The sequence below is a fragment of the Uranotaenia lowii genome, chromosome 3 (assembly GCF_029784155.1).
Source record: "Uranotaenia lowii strain MFRU-FL chromosome 3, ASM2978415v1, whole genome shotgun sequence".
Lineage (NCBI taxonomy): Eukaryota > Metazoa > Arthropoda > Insecta > Diptera > Culicidae > Uranotaenia > Uranotaenia lowii.
Window position 1 is genome coordinate 47873138 of NC_073693.1, and position 15588 is coordinate 47888725.

The 15588-nt window shown below is 42.2% G+C and overlaps 1 protein-coding gene across 4 annotated transcripts in view; it reads right to left on the reverse strand.

Moving 5' to 3' along the window:
- Positions 1–1125: 1125 nt before the first annotated feature.
- LOC129755512 (uncharacterized) overlaps positions 1126–15588 on the reverse strand; it is a 30378-nt gene continuing 15915 nt past the window's right edge. The window contains exons 2-5 of one of the 4 annotated variants that reach the window (XM_055752045.1): positions 2758–2893; positions 2612–2682; positions 2396–2543; positions 2106–2307 (exon numbers count right to left, since the gene is read on the reverse strand). In XM_055752045.1, coding sequence (XP_055608020.1) covers positions 2201–2307; positions 2396–2543; positions 2612–2682; positions 2758–2875 — 444 coding nt within the window. In that variant the 5' untranslated portion in view covers positions 2876–2893 and the 3' untranslated portion in view covers positions 2106–2200. The other 3 variants (XM_055752044.1, XM_055752043.1, XM_055752042.1) reach the window with 3 other exon arrangements.

Genomic DNA, 15588 nt, shown 5'->3' on the forward strand with positions numbered 1-15588 from the left:
TATACTTATACTTATACTTATACTTATACTTATACTTATACTTATACTTATACTTATACTTATACTTATACTTATACTTATACTTATACTTATACTTATACTTATACTTATACTTATACTTATACTTATACTTATACTTATACTTATACTTATACTTATACTTTACTTATATTTATACATACACTTATACTTCTTTTTTAATTTGTTTTAATATTTTAGTATTTTTTTCCATTTTGTTATTTTGTGAAACTCTCATTTTTGTCATTTTGTCATTTAAGTCTTTTTTGTAATATTTTTAAATTTTGGGTATTGATAATTTTTGTCATTTTTGTAATTTTTGTAATTTTTGTAATTTTTGTAATTTTTGTCATTTTGTAATTTTTGTCATTTTTGTATTTTTTGTCATTTTTGTCATTTTTGTCATTTTTGTCATTTTTGTCATTTTTGTCATTTTTGTCATTTTTGTCATTTTTGTCATTTTTGTCATTTTTGTAATTTTTGTAATTTTTGTAATATTTTTAATTTTTGTAATTTTTTAATTTTTGGATTTTTTGTTATTTTTTGTAATTTTTGTAATTTTTGTCATTTTTGTAATTTTTGTAATTTTTGTCATTTTTGTAATTTTTGTCATTTTTGTAATTTTTGTAATTTTTGTAATTTTTGTAATATTTTTAATTTTTGTAATTTTTGTAATTTTTGTAATTTTTGTAATTTTTGTAATTTTTGTAATTTTTGTAATTTTTGTAATTTTTGTGATTTTTGTTATTTTTTGTTATATTTGTCATTTTTGTCATTTTTGTTATTTTCGAATTTTGGTAATTTTTGTAATTTTTGTAATTTTTGTAATATTTTTAATTTTTGTAATTTTTTAATTTTTGGATTTTTTGTTATTTTTTGTAATTTTTGTAATTTTTTAAATTTTTATTAATTTTTGGTTATTTTTGGAATTATTGTTATTTTCAATTTTTGTAATTTTTGTTATTTTTGTAATTTTTGTAATTTTTGTTATTTTGTTATTTTCGTCACTACTAACCCATTTTGAGGCTCTAGAAAGGGTTAGCAGTGTGATATCTTAAATAAAAAAAATACAATAATTGTTTTGAACAATTTTCTTTAATATCCATGAAACACCTAATAAAGGCCATCTGAGTAAAGCACTAAGCTTGAAGCTTGTTTTGTTGCGTTAGGTTTTTAATGTTTGGCTACCTACTTCATACATTTGTATACATACATATCTTATTTTCATATTTTTTTTTAGTTATCCACTCAAGAGGTCACTCGTGTTTTGCTGCACAAAATTGCGTTCCAGAGGCACCGTTTGAAATTAGACACATTATCAGTGAGAAGTTTTGATTGAAATTTTTTTGTCAATAACTTTTCGCTCTCAACCTCAGGAGGTTTCGGTCCACTCAGTCATTTCGACGGCCCGCATTCGGGCGCCCATCAGTTCCTGCTGCACGGCTCGAACGGTTCCAATCGCCACGAACACCTCCATCATCGACAGGATAAATAGCGATAGTAGGAGGAAGATCACTAAATACAGGTGAAAGTGTCCCCCGTGGAAAATCGAATGCAAACAGTACCAAATCGTGAGTCCGGCTATAACGGCCATTTGACCGTAGGTGAAGTACCGGAAAGTGTCGATCATCGGGGGCCGCTTCTGTTGATTGATGGAACAGGGGATTAGATTTTTGAGAGAAGGATGTTCAAGTGAAAGTTTTTATTACCAAACCAGCTCCGATCATCCAGAACAAGGCGAGTATGATATTCAAGGCACATGGTGTAACGATGATGACGGCGGCAAGCCCTTGACCGGAAAAGAGAATTATTAACGAAAGAAGACCTAGAGAAGGTTTAGCGAAAGATTTACTTACAATCAGTAACGATAGGAACTGCACCTTGGCTGAGGACAACCAGAACTAGGAATATGTGAACACATCCGAAAAAATAGGTGAGAAATTTCAGATTCCTATTGGAAAACATGATGCGCAGGAGGGTTCACGTGGTCACTTCCATCTGTCAAAGAGTTAAAGACGATTTTCACAATTTTAAAGAAGGGTTAGTATAAGCTTAAGGTACAGTAAGAAAAAACCGGAACACATTCATTATTAGGCGAGGCGAAATGTTGTATTTAATCGAAAGTAGTTATCTACAATAAATAAAGTAGAATCAAACATATCTGTATGGTTGAATGGCACATTCAGACAAATTGCTGGAAAGTAACAGTGCCTTCTCCGGCAGGTCGAGGTTCACTGGAAATCGCTTCCAGACCGCCGGAAGCAATCAGAGATTCCAGACCGAAGAGACCTATTTAGAGTCAAACCGAGAAAAAAAGCAAACAGTTAGCCAACACATGATAGTTTATGAATGTGGTTAGTTTTTTTTCGATGCTAACCTATCAGCATGGCGGCTCCATGGGCTGGAGTTCTCAGTTCTTTTGCTCCATGAACCACCAATCGGTAGCAGTAGATGGCAATGATCAACAGGAAGGCCATCTGCAGGTACATGAAGATCTTGAAAATTTTGATAAACGATGGGATACGCTGCGGGGAAACATTTTTCTTTTAATGAGTTTTGAGATGATACGGAAAGCAAAATAATGGTCTGTTACCTTCCACACTCCAAAAATCAGAAGCACAGCCAGGATTAGGTTGGCCAAACAGGGGCTGGCGAGGACATTTGCTGGAAAATGCATATTCAATCAATGTCAATACGAAAAAAAAAAAACCAAAAAAAAAACTCAAAACGTGAACCTACCTTCACTATGGCGAGCGGGCAAAACGACTTCAGTTATGATTTCCAGAACCAGCATGATGTTGAAAGAAGCCGCCACGTAGCACATCAGCTTATAGAAGGACCGGGAAATCATGGCCATGATGGAATCTGCAGAACTCTGAAATGATTTGTTATCCACACAACGGCAAATTTAAACACTATCTGATGATGTTTTGAAGTTTGGTTTATTATTTGTTTTTAAATTCTAGTAAGAATGTTGCTACGATTTTAAACTTATGGGTCAATGGATGACTTTAATGATTTTCAACAGTGCTCGAAATCTAAAAATTGGTCTCCTCGGTTTCGGTTTGGGAATTTCTTTCACGAAGTAATATCGTATAGTAATTTCCGGTGATCCAAGCTTCCACACCCAGGAGAGCTGAAACAATATAAGATTATTCAATATTCAACCCAAAACCTTCGGAAATTCTGTATCATACCAGCAAAAATAATAAAACCAAGTGTCAACGAGGCCTCTACCATGCTGAAAGTTCCCAGTACCAAAAAGCAAAACAGTCCCATTTGTCCCAAGCAAAACATTCGAAACATGTAAAGGAATCCCGGTCGCTTTTTCGAGATTCCAATCATCAAAATCGTGGCTAGAACGGCGTTTACAATCGTTGGTCCAATTATGAGGAAGTAAGAAACATCATAAATCCACTCAGGTATTTCATCTGTCTCGTAATCATCGTCATTCTCCGTGTCATGATCGTCATCCTCCTCAACGAAGTGATAATTTTTGGGATCGAAGAATGCAAGCAGCTGTCCAATGCAGAAATCAAGAAGACCGCACACCGCAAAGATGTTAAGGATCGCGAAAATAAGGCACAGCCTCTGAAGGGCAATGATTGAGCCGGAACCGTTCCGAGAAGTTTGGGACCGGATCATGATGAGATGAGGGGCGGTTTTAGGAGCACGTTCAGTAGTTACAAGATGGGGTTTGCCTACCGGGAGCAATTGAAACACACACACACACGTATCAGTAAGTTTGTTAAATCAGTATCTAAACTAAACTTATATGACCTTATTTTTGAGTATGGGAACAAATTTTGGAAAAAATAAATTTGGATTACAACAAACTAGCTGACCTGCTGTGCTTTGCTACACCTTTAAAAATTATTTAAATATTTATCAGTACATCAATTTAAAATTTTAATTCCAAAGCTGTTAAGAAACAACTCCTCACGGACATCGGCTCTGAAAGCAACTGTTTTGCTAGCTACATATATCACAAGCCTGGAGGCAAATTTATTCCTTGGATCTCAATGTTGATGTTACTAAATATACCCTGTAGCGTTATAATTAGGTTTTTTTGTGGTTGTAAAATTTCGAGCGTGTTGTAATTGTATAAATTCGAGCGAAAATTGACTGTTTAGAATTAAGAGTGTAAATTGTCAAACGTACACGTGCAACAATACATAAACAATGATCAACGTAAACAACAATCAACGAATCGACACAACATCAACAGAAGAAATAATTTGTCAAGTTCGACCCTCCATTGATGCTGAAATTCTTGCGGTCAGAAACCTGCCACTCGCTCGCGTCCCAGGGCCATCGTTAACAAAGGAGGCGGGAGTTGAGGTTTCTTGAAGGCTCTAAGGTGAGAACATTCCATTAACCTAGCTGATTCGGAAACAATAAGACGTGTCTGTATCAACTCTCAGGCATCTGGAGATGATCCCAGCGAAATCACAGACGTAGGACAGTGCCGAGCTCGAATGAAATAACAGTAAAAAGAAGACAAAAGAAACTAACCGTACAGTAGGGTGAGTGAATAAAATTTTAATTGTGATCGCTAAATTGTATCATCATAACGTCGATTTTTTAGGGCACAAGCAAAACCCTCATCCTCACCCAGCATTTATCATACCGACACGGTGTATCTAGAATCGGGACAAACAATGACCCCTAGTGGGTGAGTAAAAAGTTTGTAGTACGGAAGAGATAAAAGTGCGAAGACATTTAGACATTAGGTCGTTGTTCAGAAGCTAAACGCACTTTGGTGTCCAACTCAATCTTCTGGCCAAGTCGGAACAGATCCAGGTGGTAGCAGACATCAAGATGCTCCCGGCAATAACCATGCACATGTTGAGCAGTGCAATCAGGCTGGACTGCCAGTAATTTCTGTGATACTATCGTGATACCTAAGGAACCGAGCTGTCAGATGGCTGGCGAATGGTAGACAATGTGCAACTCGAGACCCCATACACCCAAACTTCGGGTAGTGGTCATATCACCTCTTGTCGTAGCGTTCAAAGTCCCAAACGTGTGCCGTGACAGTCGCGAGTCCATGACAAGCTGCTCTCGATCTGGCACACGACGGGCAGAAAAATCCGCGGGCCAAAAATCCTAGGGTTGCCAGCCAAAGGGCATAAGGAAGACCGGACAACGGTCGGAGTAGACTGACCCCATCGACAGGGGGCTGTCGAGTAGAGTGCATCCGACCCCACGGTTTGAAGCTACAGAGATAAGACAACACCTTCTGCGTAGCGGATGCCGTAGGTGCGCCGCGTTCGTGCGTAGGATGCTCCACCTTCGTGAAGTATCTGAGTAGGGCGGTTCTCAACGACAGAAGCTGCGGGGATAAGACTTGACCTTCTTCGCAGTGGATATCGTTGGGAAAGGGTTATTCCACGTTCGGGAATAACCCACGGGTATAGTGGCTCTCGACGCCGGACGAGCCATTCGAGTCAGTGTAGGATGACGTCTTTGTCGGAAATCATCCGAGTCGTTGCGTTAAGTCCCGCGCGTGTGCCGTGACAGGCGCGAATCTAGGATAAGCTGCTCTCGATCAGGCACACGACGGGCAAGGTGGCAAACCTCGAACCCTGAAGATAAGAGGTCGGGCCTCTAGTCATTAGAGGAGGGGTCAGGCCTCAAACCTTCAGGCGGATAGGTTTGTGTGGTCAACCCCGAGTCTTTATGATAAGGGGTCTCGAGTCGTAAGAGGAGGGATCAGGCCCCTTAACAACAAGAGGAGGGGTACAAGTGGTCACCTCGAGTCATTACGAGGAGAGGTCAGATTTCAAGTCGTTAGAGGAGAGATCGGGCCTTGAATCGTGCAGAGAAGAGGTAAACCTCGAGTCGAGGCGAGGAAGGGTCGGATCTCGAGTCGTTAGAGGAGAGATCAGGCCTCAAGTCGCGAAGAGAAGAGGTTTGTGTGGGAATCTCGAGTCATTGCGAGATGATGAGAGGTTTTGCTGAAAGTGGTCTCGTTAATGAGTATTGCCTTGGAGCGCACTAGCGCGAATAGACCTCCCACTATTGAAGCATAGTGTATCAAACAGTTCGAGGTGGGAACCAGGTCTGCGGCCCCAGGTGGAGTTTAGGGAGTAGGTGGTAAACACGGAGTATATCATGAGTCTTCTCATTGTACCCATGAACCCAGAGTAGCAAACTGGGGGGACGCGGTGGCTCTCCGTGCCCTGGAATACAATCCGTGAGCCGGGATTACCATCTGTGGTTACCAACTAAAAAAAAAAAATTATTACCTCTTGTCTTACAACTCCGATTCTCTACCTCGCAGTTGTGCTAGCTGGGGTGCGAGCATCCTTAGCGAAGATCGGGCACCCAACCCCAGTGGATGCTTTGGTCGCATGCAGATTGCAGACTGAGAGAGAGGGCTCCGTACGCGTCTGTTCTCCATGTCAGGGGCGGCGTGCGGAGTGCAACAACGTCCTGGTGGTGTTCGGGACCCAAAACCGCAACATCCAGACGGTCCTCCTGCGGGATAGTGGGGATTGCTGAGGGCCTTACGAGCCCGTTACTACAAAAAAAAACACAAGCAACGAACAAGAGACTAGGATGGAAATCGGCAAAGACCCACATGACGAAAAGAGGCTAGCGATTGGAAACTTGGAATATGGAGCTGCCGATCTCTTAATTTTGTGGGCAGCGCTTCACGGTTCGAACGTACCCATACAAATGGTCGTGCCATCTATCAGAGCTGCGGCAACACACGCGAGCTTGGAACAGCTTTTATAGTGATGGGAAAGACGCAAAAGCGCGTGATCGGGTGGTGGCCGAACAACTCACGAATGTTCCGGTTGAGAATCAAGGGCCGGTTCTTCAACATCAGCATCATCAACGTGCTCAGCTTTCACCTCGGAAGTACCGGTGACGACAAAGACGAATTTTACGCGCAGCTGGAGCGTGAATACGACCGTTGCCCAAAACATGATATCAAGACCGTCATCGGGGATTTCAATGCTCAAGTCGGCCAGGAGGAGGAATTCAAACCGACAATTGGAAGGTTCAGTGCGCACCAGCTGACCAACGAAAACGGCCTCAGACTTATCGACTTCGCCGCCTCCAAACGAATGGCCATACGTAGTACCTTTTTCCAGCACCGCCTCCCACACAAGTACACCTGGAGATCACCGTACCAAACTCAATCACAGATCGACCACGTTTTGATTGACAACCGGCACTTCTCGGACATCATCGACGTCAGATCCTGTCGGGGCGCCAACATCGAGTCGGACCATTATCTGGTGATGGTGAAGATGCGCCCAAAACTCTCCGTAGTGAACAACACGCGAAACCGGCGCCTGCCTCGGTTAAATATCGCGCGACTGAAGCAACCTGAGGTCGCGGCTGACTACGCGCAATCGGTCGAAGCAGCGCTGTCGGCAGAGGGAAAGCTTGGCGAAGCCCCTCTCAAAAACTGTTGGGAATGTCATCAGTCTTGTGACGACTAGCATTGTAGGACGAGGAGTGTAGGACGAAGAGTGTAGGACTAAAGTGTAGGAGGGTGATGGACGAAGAGAATGCCGCGCGGGCGGCAGTATTACAAAGAGGCACCTGTCAAAATGTGAAAAATCATCGACAGCGGAAGAAGCAGTGAGTCCGAATTCTCCAGGAGAAAAAGCGCCGCCTGGAGGAGGAGGATCTCGAGGAACTAGAGCAGCTACATCGTTCTCCAGAAACACGAAAGTTCTATCAGAAACTCATCGCATCCCGCAAAGGCTTCCTGCCGCAAGCCGAAATGTGCCGAATAAGGACGGGGGTATCCTGACGGGCAATCGTGAGGTGATCAAAAGGTGGAAGCAGCACTTCGATGAACACCTGAACGACGCACATGAAGAAGATCATGACGGTGAGGGAAGGTACATCGCCGGCGTAGCCAACGACGAAGAGGAGCCACTCCCAACGATGAGCGAAGTTAAGGAAGCCATTCGCCAGCTGAATAGAAACAAGTCGGCTGGGAAGGATGGCATCGCAGCTGAACTCATCAAAATGGGCCCGGACAAGTTGGCCGATTGTCTACACCGGTTGATAGTGCGGATCTGGGACATAGAACAGCTACCGGAGCAGTGGAAGGAGGGGGTAATATGCCCCATCTACAAGAAGGGCGACAAATTGGACTGTGAGAACTACCGAGCGATCACTGTCCTCAATGCCGCCTACAAAGTGTTGTCCCGAATCCTACTCCGCCGCCTAACGCCACAAGCAAACAGATTCGTGGGAAGTCATCAGGCCGGCTTCATGGAGGGACGGTCTACGACGGACCAGATATTCACATTACGGCAAATACTCCAAAAATGCCGTGAACACCAAGTCCCTACGCACCATCTATTCATCGACTTCAAAGCCGCATACGACACGATCGACCGTAACGAGCTATGGAAAATCATGGACGAGAACGGCTTTTCCGGGAAGCTGATTAGACTGATCAAGGCAACGATGGATGGAACGCAGTGATGTGTGCGGATTTCGGGTACGCTGGGCGGGACATGTTGCGTGAATGCCGGACGACTGTCCTGAAAAACAGATGTTCGCTACGAATCCGGTAGGAACGAGACGAGCAGGGGCGCAACGAGCGAGGTGATTAGACCAAGTGGAGCGATCTGGCGAATGTGGGATGTCCAAGAAATTGGAGAACGGTTGCCATGGACCGAGTGAATTTTAAGGAATTATGTTCATCTTGTTATGTCGTTAGACGGAAACTATGAAAATAAATAAATATATAACTCTAGGTGCAGGTTTAATGAGTTTACAGGATATACTCCGTTACATCGTATACATAATTAAAGTAAATGAAATTGAAGTCTGTTAAAAAATGTTCAGAATTTAATGAAACATAAGGACATTTATTTAAGCACTTTCGTTACTCTTATAAAACAACTAAAAAACTGATTAAATCAGTTTTAAAGACATTTAAAACATGAATTTCCCTCACAGAATTGGAGACTAGTTGTAATTTTAAGAACTTTTTTTAATGATTTTCAACTACGCTCTATAGTTGATCGTTGATCTCCGCCGATTCAGGTTGGGAATGTACTTCACGCAGTAGTATCTTATAGTAATCTCCGGTGATCCAAGCTTCTACGGCTAGGAGTGCTGAAACGATATAAGATCCTTCAATATTCAACCCACAACCAATAAAAAAAACTGTATCATACCAATAAAAACGACAAATCCCAATGTAAACAAGGGATCCCCCATGCTGATAGTTGCCAACACCACTAGGCAAAACAGCGCTATTTGTCCGAAGCAAAACATTCGGAACACGTAAACTAATCCCGGTCGCTTTCTGTAGATTCCAACCAGCATAATTCCTGCCAGAATTATATTTGCAAACGTTGGCCCAGTCATTATCAGCATAGCATAAAAATTCACTAGAGATGAAAGTTGTGTCAATTAGTCACCGTTATCCTAAAAATTAATTTAAAAAATCGACTCACTGTGCATTCGGTTAATGAATTTATCGGCATCGAACTCGCCATGTTCCAGCGCATCAAAGTTAAAGCGCGAGGGGGCGAGGAATTTGATCAGCTGATCGGTGCAGGAACTGAACAGAGCCTGCGCCACAAAGATGTTAAGGATCGCGGAAATGATGCACAGCGTCCTGTGGGTATCCTTCGAGCAGGAACCGTACTGCGAAGTATGGTGCCGGAACATTATGGTGGTGAGTCTCGGGAGCACGTTCTGTATTTAGTAACACAAGGTGCTTTTCCTACCGGGAGGAAGTGAAACACACGCCTATCAGTTGGTTTACTCAACCGGTATAACCGGAGATAATACGATTTCAGAAATTATTTTTTACAACGAAATAGGCTGTGCATTTTCGTTCAAATTGTGTTTTTACTTAATATTTAGCATTTATCCTGTCTTATGGAAAAATGGGCGATGGAAGATTTCAAACTGTTTTTAAATTCAATAACTAACCATAACCACCATGCAAAATGAGCTGTGCGTGTGTATTTAAACCGGCCGACAATAAAAAACAGTTGCTAGTTTCCCATTCTCATCCCTTTCCCATCAAAAACATAGAAGGAAAAAAAACACCGGCCAAACGGCAGACAGGCTCAGTATGGGAAAACTGTACAAGACGCACCAGTTAAGGATAATCGCTATTTACAGCGATACCAATCTAGTATATAAAGATGAGTTGGACTATATATGTTTGTATGCACCTTATACAAATCCCCACCGCTTAACCAATCAGCCTGAAATTCGGTACAGTTATGTGTTTGGACCATGGTAAGGTTTTAATAATAGTTTTGAGCCCCTCCCACCTAAGAAAAGGGACCCTCCCATACAACTTACGTTTTTATTCCCACGAAACGAAAGTCATGGCACCCATTTGTCAACCGATTTTCGTTTCCTTTGGCGGGATTGTTTTCACCATCACCATGGGCCAGGCATTAGAAACGACCATGCAAAGTTCACGTGTACTGGAGAGCAAATCAAAGCTTGCTGAGCATAAAAAATTTTAAAGGAGAAATTTTGGCGGGTGTTTTTCCCTTCCACTTTTCAAAGCACGTGGTACCGGTGCGAGGGATTTGATTGCAATAAAAAACCTTCATTTAGGATTAAAAAAAAACTACTCGCCTGTTAGAAATATATTGAGAAGAGCAGTGGTTGAGGATCTACTAGAATATGCAGTGTATAAAGTATGGATACATTAATTCATGTTCATTATGAATTGACTTCTTCAGTTGAATAACTATTTGAACAGAAAACTAATGTTCCAGCTTCTAGGAACCAACCATTTTCATATTTTCGGACTTTCTCATAGGGAAACAATTAATAAAACTGAAGGTTGTGTTGTAAGTTCAAGGCTGCAATCTCAGAACTTTGATTGTCGTGTAGGAATTTAGTTTACAATAGGAATTAGACGTTTAATTAAACGTTCATTTTATGCAACCAAATCCAACGCACGAGACTTTTAGTAATTTTATCTGAAGTTTTTAGTTTTGTACAATTCAATTTCATTTGTAATTTTTAAAATTTTAAGTAATTATTGGTCATCGATGTGTTTAATTCTACCATCCAATTATAAGAAAACTTAAAAAGCACATTGAAAACATACAGAGGAAGTCTTTTTTAAGGTTTCAGCGGAAATCTATTTTGAAATTTCTTAGTACAAAATGAAACTTAAATAGGTATTCCATTCTACGGGTAGATCTTGAAAAGATGTCGTTAACATTTGTTCACAAGCTTAATACATTGGATTTTCACTAGATATCCCATAGAAAAGATAAAAAAATGTTATCATTTGATGAAAAACATTTATCGAAAAACCTGGCCAGATCCAGCATTTGATTTAAAAATGTTCAAATCGATATCCTGGCAATATCCGGGCAAACTTGATCAAAACTGCGGAATTATTTAGTAAAAATAACGAAAAATATACTTGCAAATATTTTTTTTCAACAAACCACATCAGCAGATATAAAATTGTATATCAAGCATCCAAACACGAGTCATAATTATTTCAAAAACTTGCCATTTAAAACTTCTTTTTGAGCGTAAAAATGAAAACATCTCAAGTTTATGTTACGTTTTGAAAATTATGTGAATAAATCCGGGAAAATCCTGGCTTTTTGCAACAAAATCCGGGAAACCGGGCCAGACCGGACTTACCTCAAATTTTGATTCAAATGTTCTAACAAATCCGGACAATTCCGGGCCACCTGGAAACCTTAGATTGAAATGTTTTTCGTGATAGAATAAGTAAGCATTCAAGGGATTTTTTTTTCAAATTTCTATTAGAAAAGCTTAAAACTATTAGTTATTTAATAATATGAAAACGATAAACATTGCTAATAATCCCAATTAAAACTTTAAGAAGACTTACAAAACTTACAAAGCTCACATGGCAAAACATGGTCCAATTTGTTATGATGATGAACAAAAAGCTTTCAAAAAGACAAACGACTCATTTCGATTTATATTTTATGTGAACCCGAGCAAGGCCGGGTACAATCAGCTAGTCATCTATAAACCTAGTTGAAAATTTTCACAAAACAGTGGACAGAACCTATACCGAAAGGGTAGTAAAAAATGAAACAATGATTATAAGGAATGTAATGATTGAAACACAAAATGTTTGATTACATGTTCAACGTATTTTTTGTAAACTAACCATACTTGAGCAAACAAACATTTACTAATGCTAAACTTATCGAATATTTGGCTTTTCAAAATACACTTTTGAATAGCTTTATAGGTAAAACGCTTCCAGGTAGGCAACGAAATTTGATTTCGTGACTGATATCGCGGCAAACATGGCGGCAGATATTTTTAGGAGTCGAATATTGGTGCACATTTTAAATCCCATGGAATGTTTTTCTTGTTTCGGTTGAATGTAGTGGTTATGCATCATTTTGCTTGGGAGCTCGGGTCTTTATGCCAGTATTGCTTTTTCAATCATATCATCTTTGGTGCAATACACTTTCCAGCGCATTTTCGGCACAGAGATTTGCTAAATAGGCCTTGGATTTTTGCAACTTCTCCAAAAAGTGTGTCTTTCAAAAACGGATTGGATGCTACGTACAATTATTTTAGAAAAGTATCCGGAAATTTTTTGATCCTAAAAGGTGTTCAAAAAAAAAGGTTTGAGCAAACATATCAGAAAATTGGCTAGCCTCCGGCGGAAGTTTTTCCTCGATCACTCTAGGCATAATATTTTCATTTTACGACGATTTTAGAACTTATTTATTTACTTACTTACTTAATGATCCCGCGCCGATCCTCCGGTGCATCGGGCCGTGGTAAAAGACCTCCACTGTTGACGATCCGGAGCCACCGTCTTCACCTGGTCCCAGTCAAGATTCTCGTCGACAGTTCGGATTTCAGCGGCTAGGCTTCGCCGCCACGAGTTTCTGGGCCTGCCTCTTCTTCGATGACCTTCTGGATTCCAATCTAGCGCCTCTCTGCAAATCTCGTTTTCATCTTTTCGCAGCGTGTGCCCAATCCAACTCCACTTACGTTCCCGAATCTCGATTTCTAGCGGCCTTTGATGACACCGGCGATGTAGTTCCTCATTCGAGATCCAGTTGCCAGGCCACCAAGCGCGGATGATATTCCGCAGGCAGCGGTCTACAAAAACTTGCAGTTTTCGTGTCGTCACCGCGTATGTGCACCAAGTTTCGCACCCGTACAGCAATACGGATTTGACGTTTGAGTTGAAGATTCGGATTTTTGTTCGTAGAGAGATCTGGCGTGACCGCCAGATGTTTCGGAGACTCGCAAACGCAAATCGGGCCTTTCTGATCAGGGTTTCGATGTCTTTCCTGGTACCACCATCAGGCGTTATCTGGCTACCAAGATACTGGAAGCACTCCACTTTCTCAACTTGTTGCCCAGCTACCATGAAACTGGAGAGATTTCCTGTGTTGATCTCCATTGACTTGGTCTTTCTGACATTGACTTTGAGACCTGCTGCCTTGGAGCTTTCGGTGAGGTCGTCGAGTTTGCTCTGCATATACGGTTGCGTTTGGGCGAGTAAAACAATATCGTTAGCCAAGTCAAGGTCGTTCAGATGCTCCATTGTTGAAGGATTCCACGGCAATCCTCGGTTCGGTGCACAGTCGATCGATCCAGTCAGAATCTCATCCATTACGATTAGAAAAAGTAGCGGTGATAAAATACATCCTTGTCTCACTCCAGCAGTTACTGGGATTGGTTCGGACAAGACACCGTCGTGCAAGCCCTTGCACGAAAATGCCTCGTATTGTGCTTCGATGAAATGGACTAGTTTCTCTGAGACCCCTCGTCGCCTTAGAGCCACCCAGATGTTTTCATGGTTAAGTCGGTCGAATGCTTTTTCGAAATCAACGAACACCAGCAGAAGAGAGTCCTGGAATTCGTTGATTTGTTCCAGTATGATTCGTAACGTTGTGATGTGGTCCACACATGATCGTCCGGATTGGATTCCAGCTTGTTGCCGTCGATTTTCTCCTGAATCCTGTTCAGGATCACTTTGCAGAGTACTTTGAGGGTTGTACAGATCAACGTTATGCCTCGCCAGTTACCGCACTCTGTCAGGTCTCCTTTCTTCGGGACCTTTACGAGGATACCCTGCATCCAGTCGGCCGGGAATGTTGCAGTATCCCAGATGTCAGCGAAAAGACGGTGCAACATTTGTGTTGACAGGGCAGGGTCGGCTTTCAGCATTTCAGCAGGGATGCAATCGATCCCAGGTGTTTTGTTGGATTTCATGTTTTTGATTGCCGCTTCTATTTCAGCCAGCGAAAGCGCTTCCGAGTTGACGCCATTTATGCGACTTACTGTTAGCGCTTCAAGCTGCGGGTTCTGTTGGCCATCGCTATTCGTGACTCGGAAGAGTTGTTCGAAGTGCTCAGACCATCGTTTAAGCTGATCTGTTCGATCGGTCAATAACTGACCTGCTCGGTCTTTCAGCGGCATAAGTCCTTGCACCACTGAGGCGGCGAGAAATGTCATAAAGTAATCGGATATCTCCATTGGCGGCGGCTCTTTCCCCCTCTTCGGCTAGGGAGTTTGTCCAGGCTCTCTTGTCTCGACTACAAGCTCGTTTAACTGCCTTTTCCAGCTCCGCATATCGTAAGCGGGCAGCTGCTTTGGCTGACCCGGTACATGCCTGCTCAATTCCGACTCTCCGATCATCGACCATCCTCCAAGTTTCATCCGACATCCATTCACTTCTTCTTCCACAAACTTTACCGAGAGTACCATGGCTCGTCGTGATAAAGGCATTCTTGATTCCACACCACTGTTCTTCTGTCGGCAGCTCCGAGGCTCGGGATTCTAGCTGTTCAATGTATGCCCTTTTCACCTCTGGATTCTCCAACCGGCGGACGTCGTATCGACCCCGACTTTCTCATCGCGCCGTTGGACACGCGCAACTCTCAGTCGTATCTCGCCAAGGACGAGGTGATGGTCAGATGCAATGTCTGCGCTTCGTTTGTAGCGGACATCAAGAAGGCTCCTTCTCCATTTTCGACTGATGCAGATGTGGTCAATTTGATTTTCTGTTCGGCCATCTCGGGATACCCAAGTGACCTTATGTGCTGGTCGATGGGGGAAGAGCGATCCTCCGATCACCATGTTGCTGATGCCACAAAATTCTACAAATAGCTCTCCGTTTTCGCTCATCTGTCCTAGGCCATGGCGCCCCATGATGTGCTCAAGGTCTTGATTGTCGGAGCCAATCTTTGCGTTGAAGTCACCCAAATGGATTTGAATGTCACCCTTCGGAATTCTCTCTACCACGCTGTTCAGTTGACTGTAAAACTGCTCTTTCTCCTGCAAATCGGCAACGTCAGTTGGCACATAACACTGGACCATTGTAAGGTTTCTAACCCGTGTTCTGAATCTGGCTACGATTATTCTTTCGTTTATCGGTTCCCATCTAATGAGTGCCGCGTAGGCCTGCGGGCTTAACAGGAAACCAACTCCTCGTTCCCGAGTAGCATGTTCTCCTCGTATGCCAGAGTAAAGCAGTACTTGCCCGGACTGTGTCTTGTGTTCTCCAGTGTTAGGCCAACGGACTTCGCTCAGTCCCAATATCTCTAGCTTGAGGCGGCTAGCTTCTCTAGC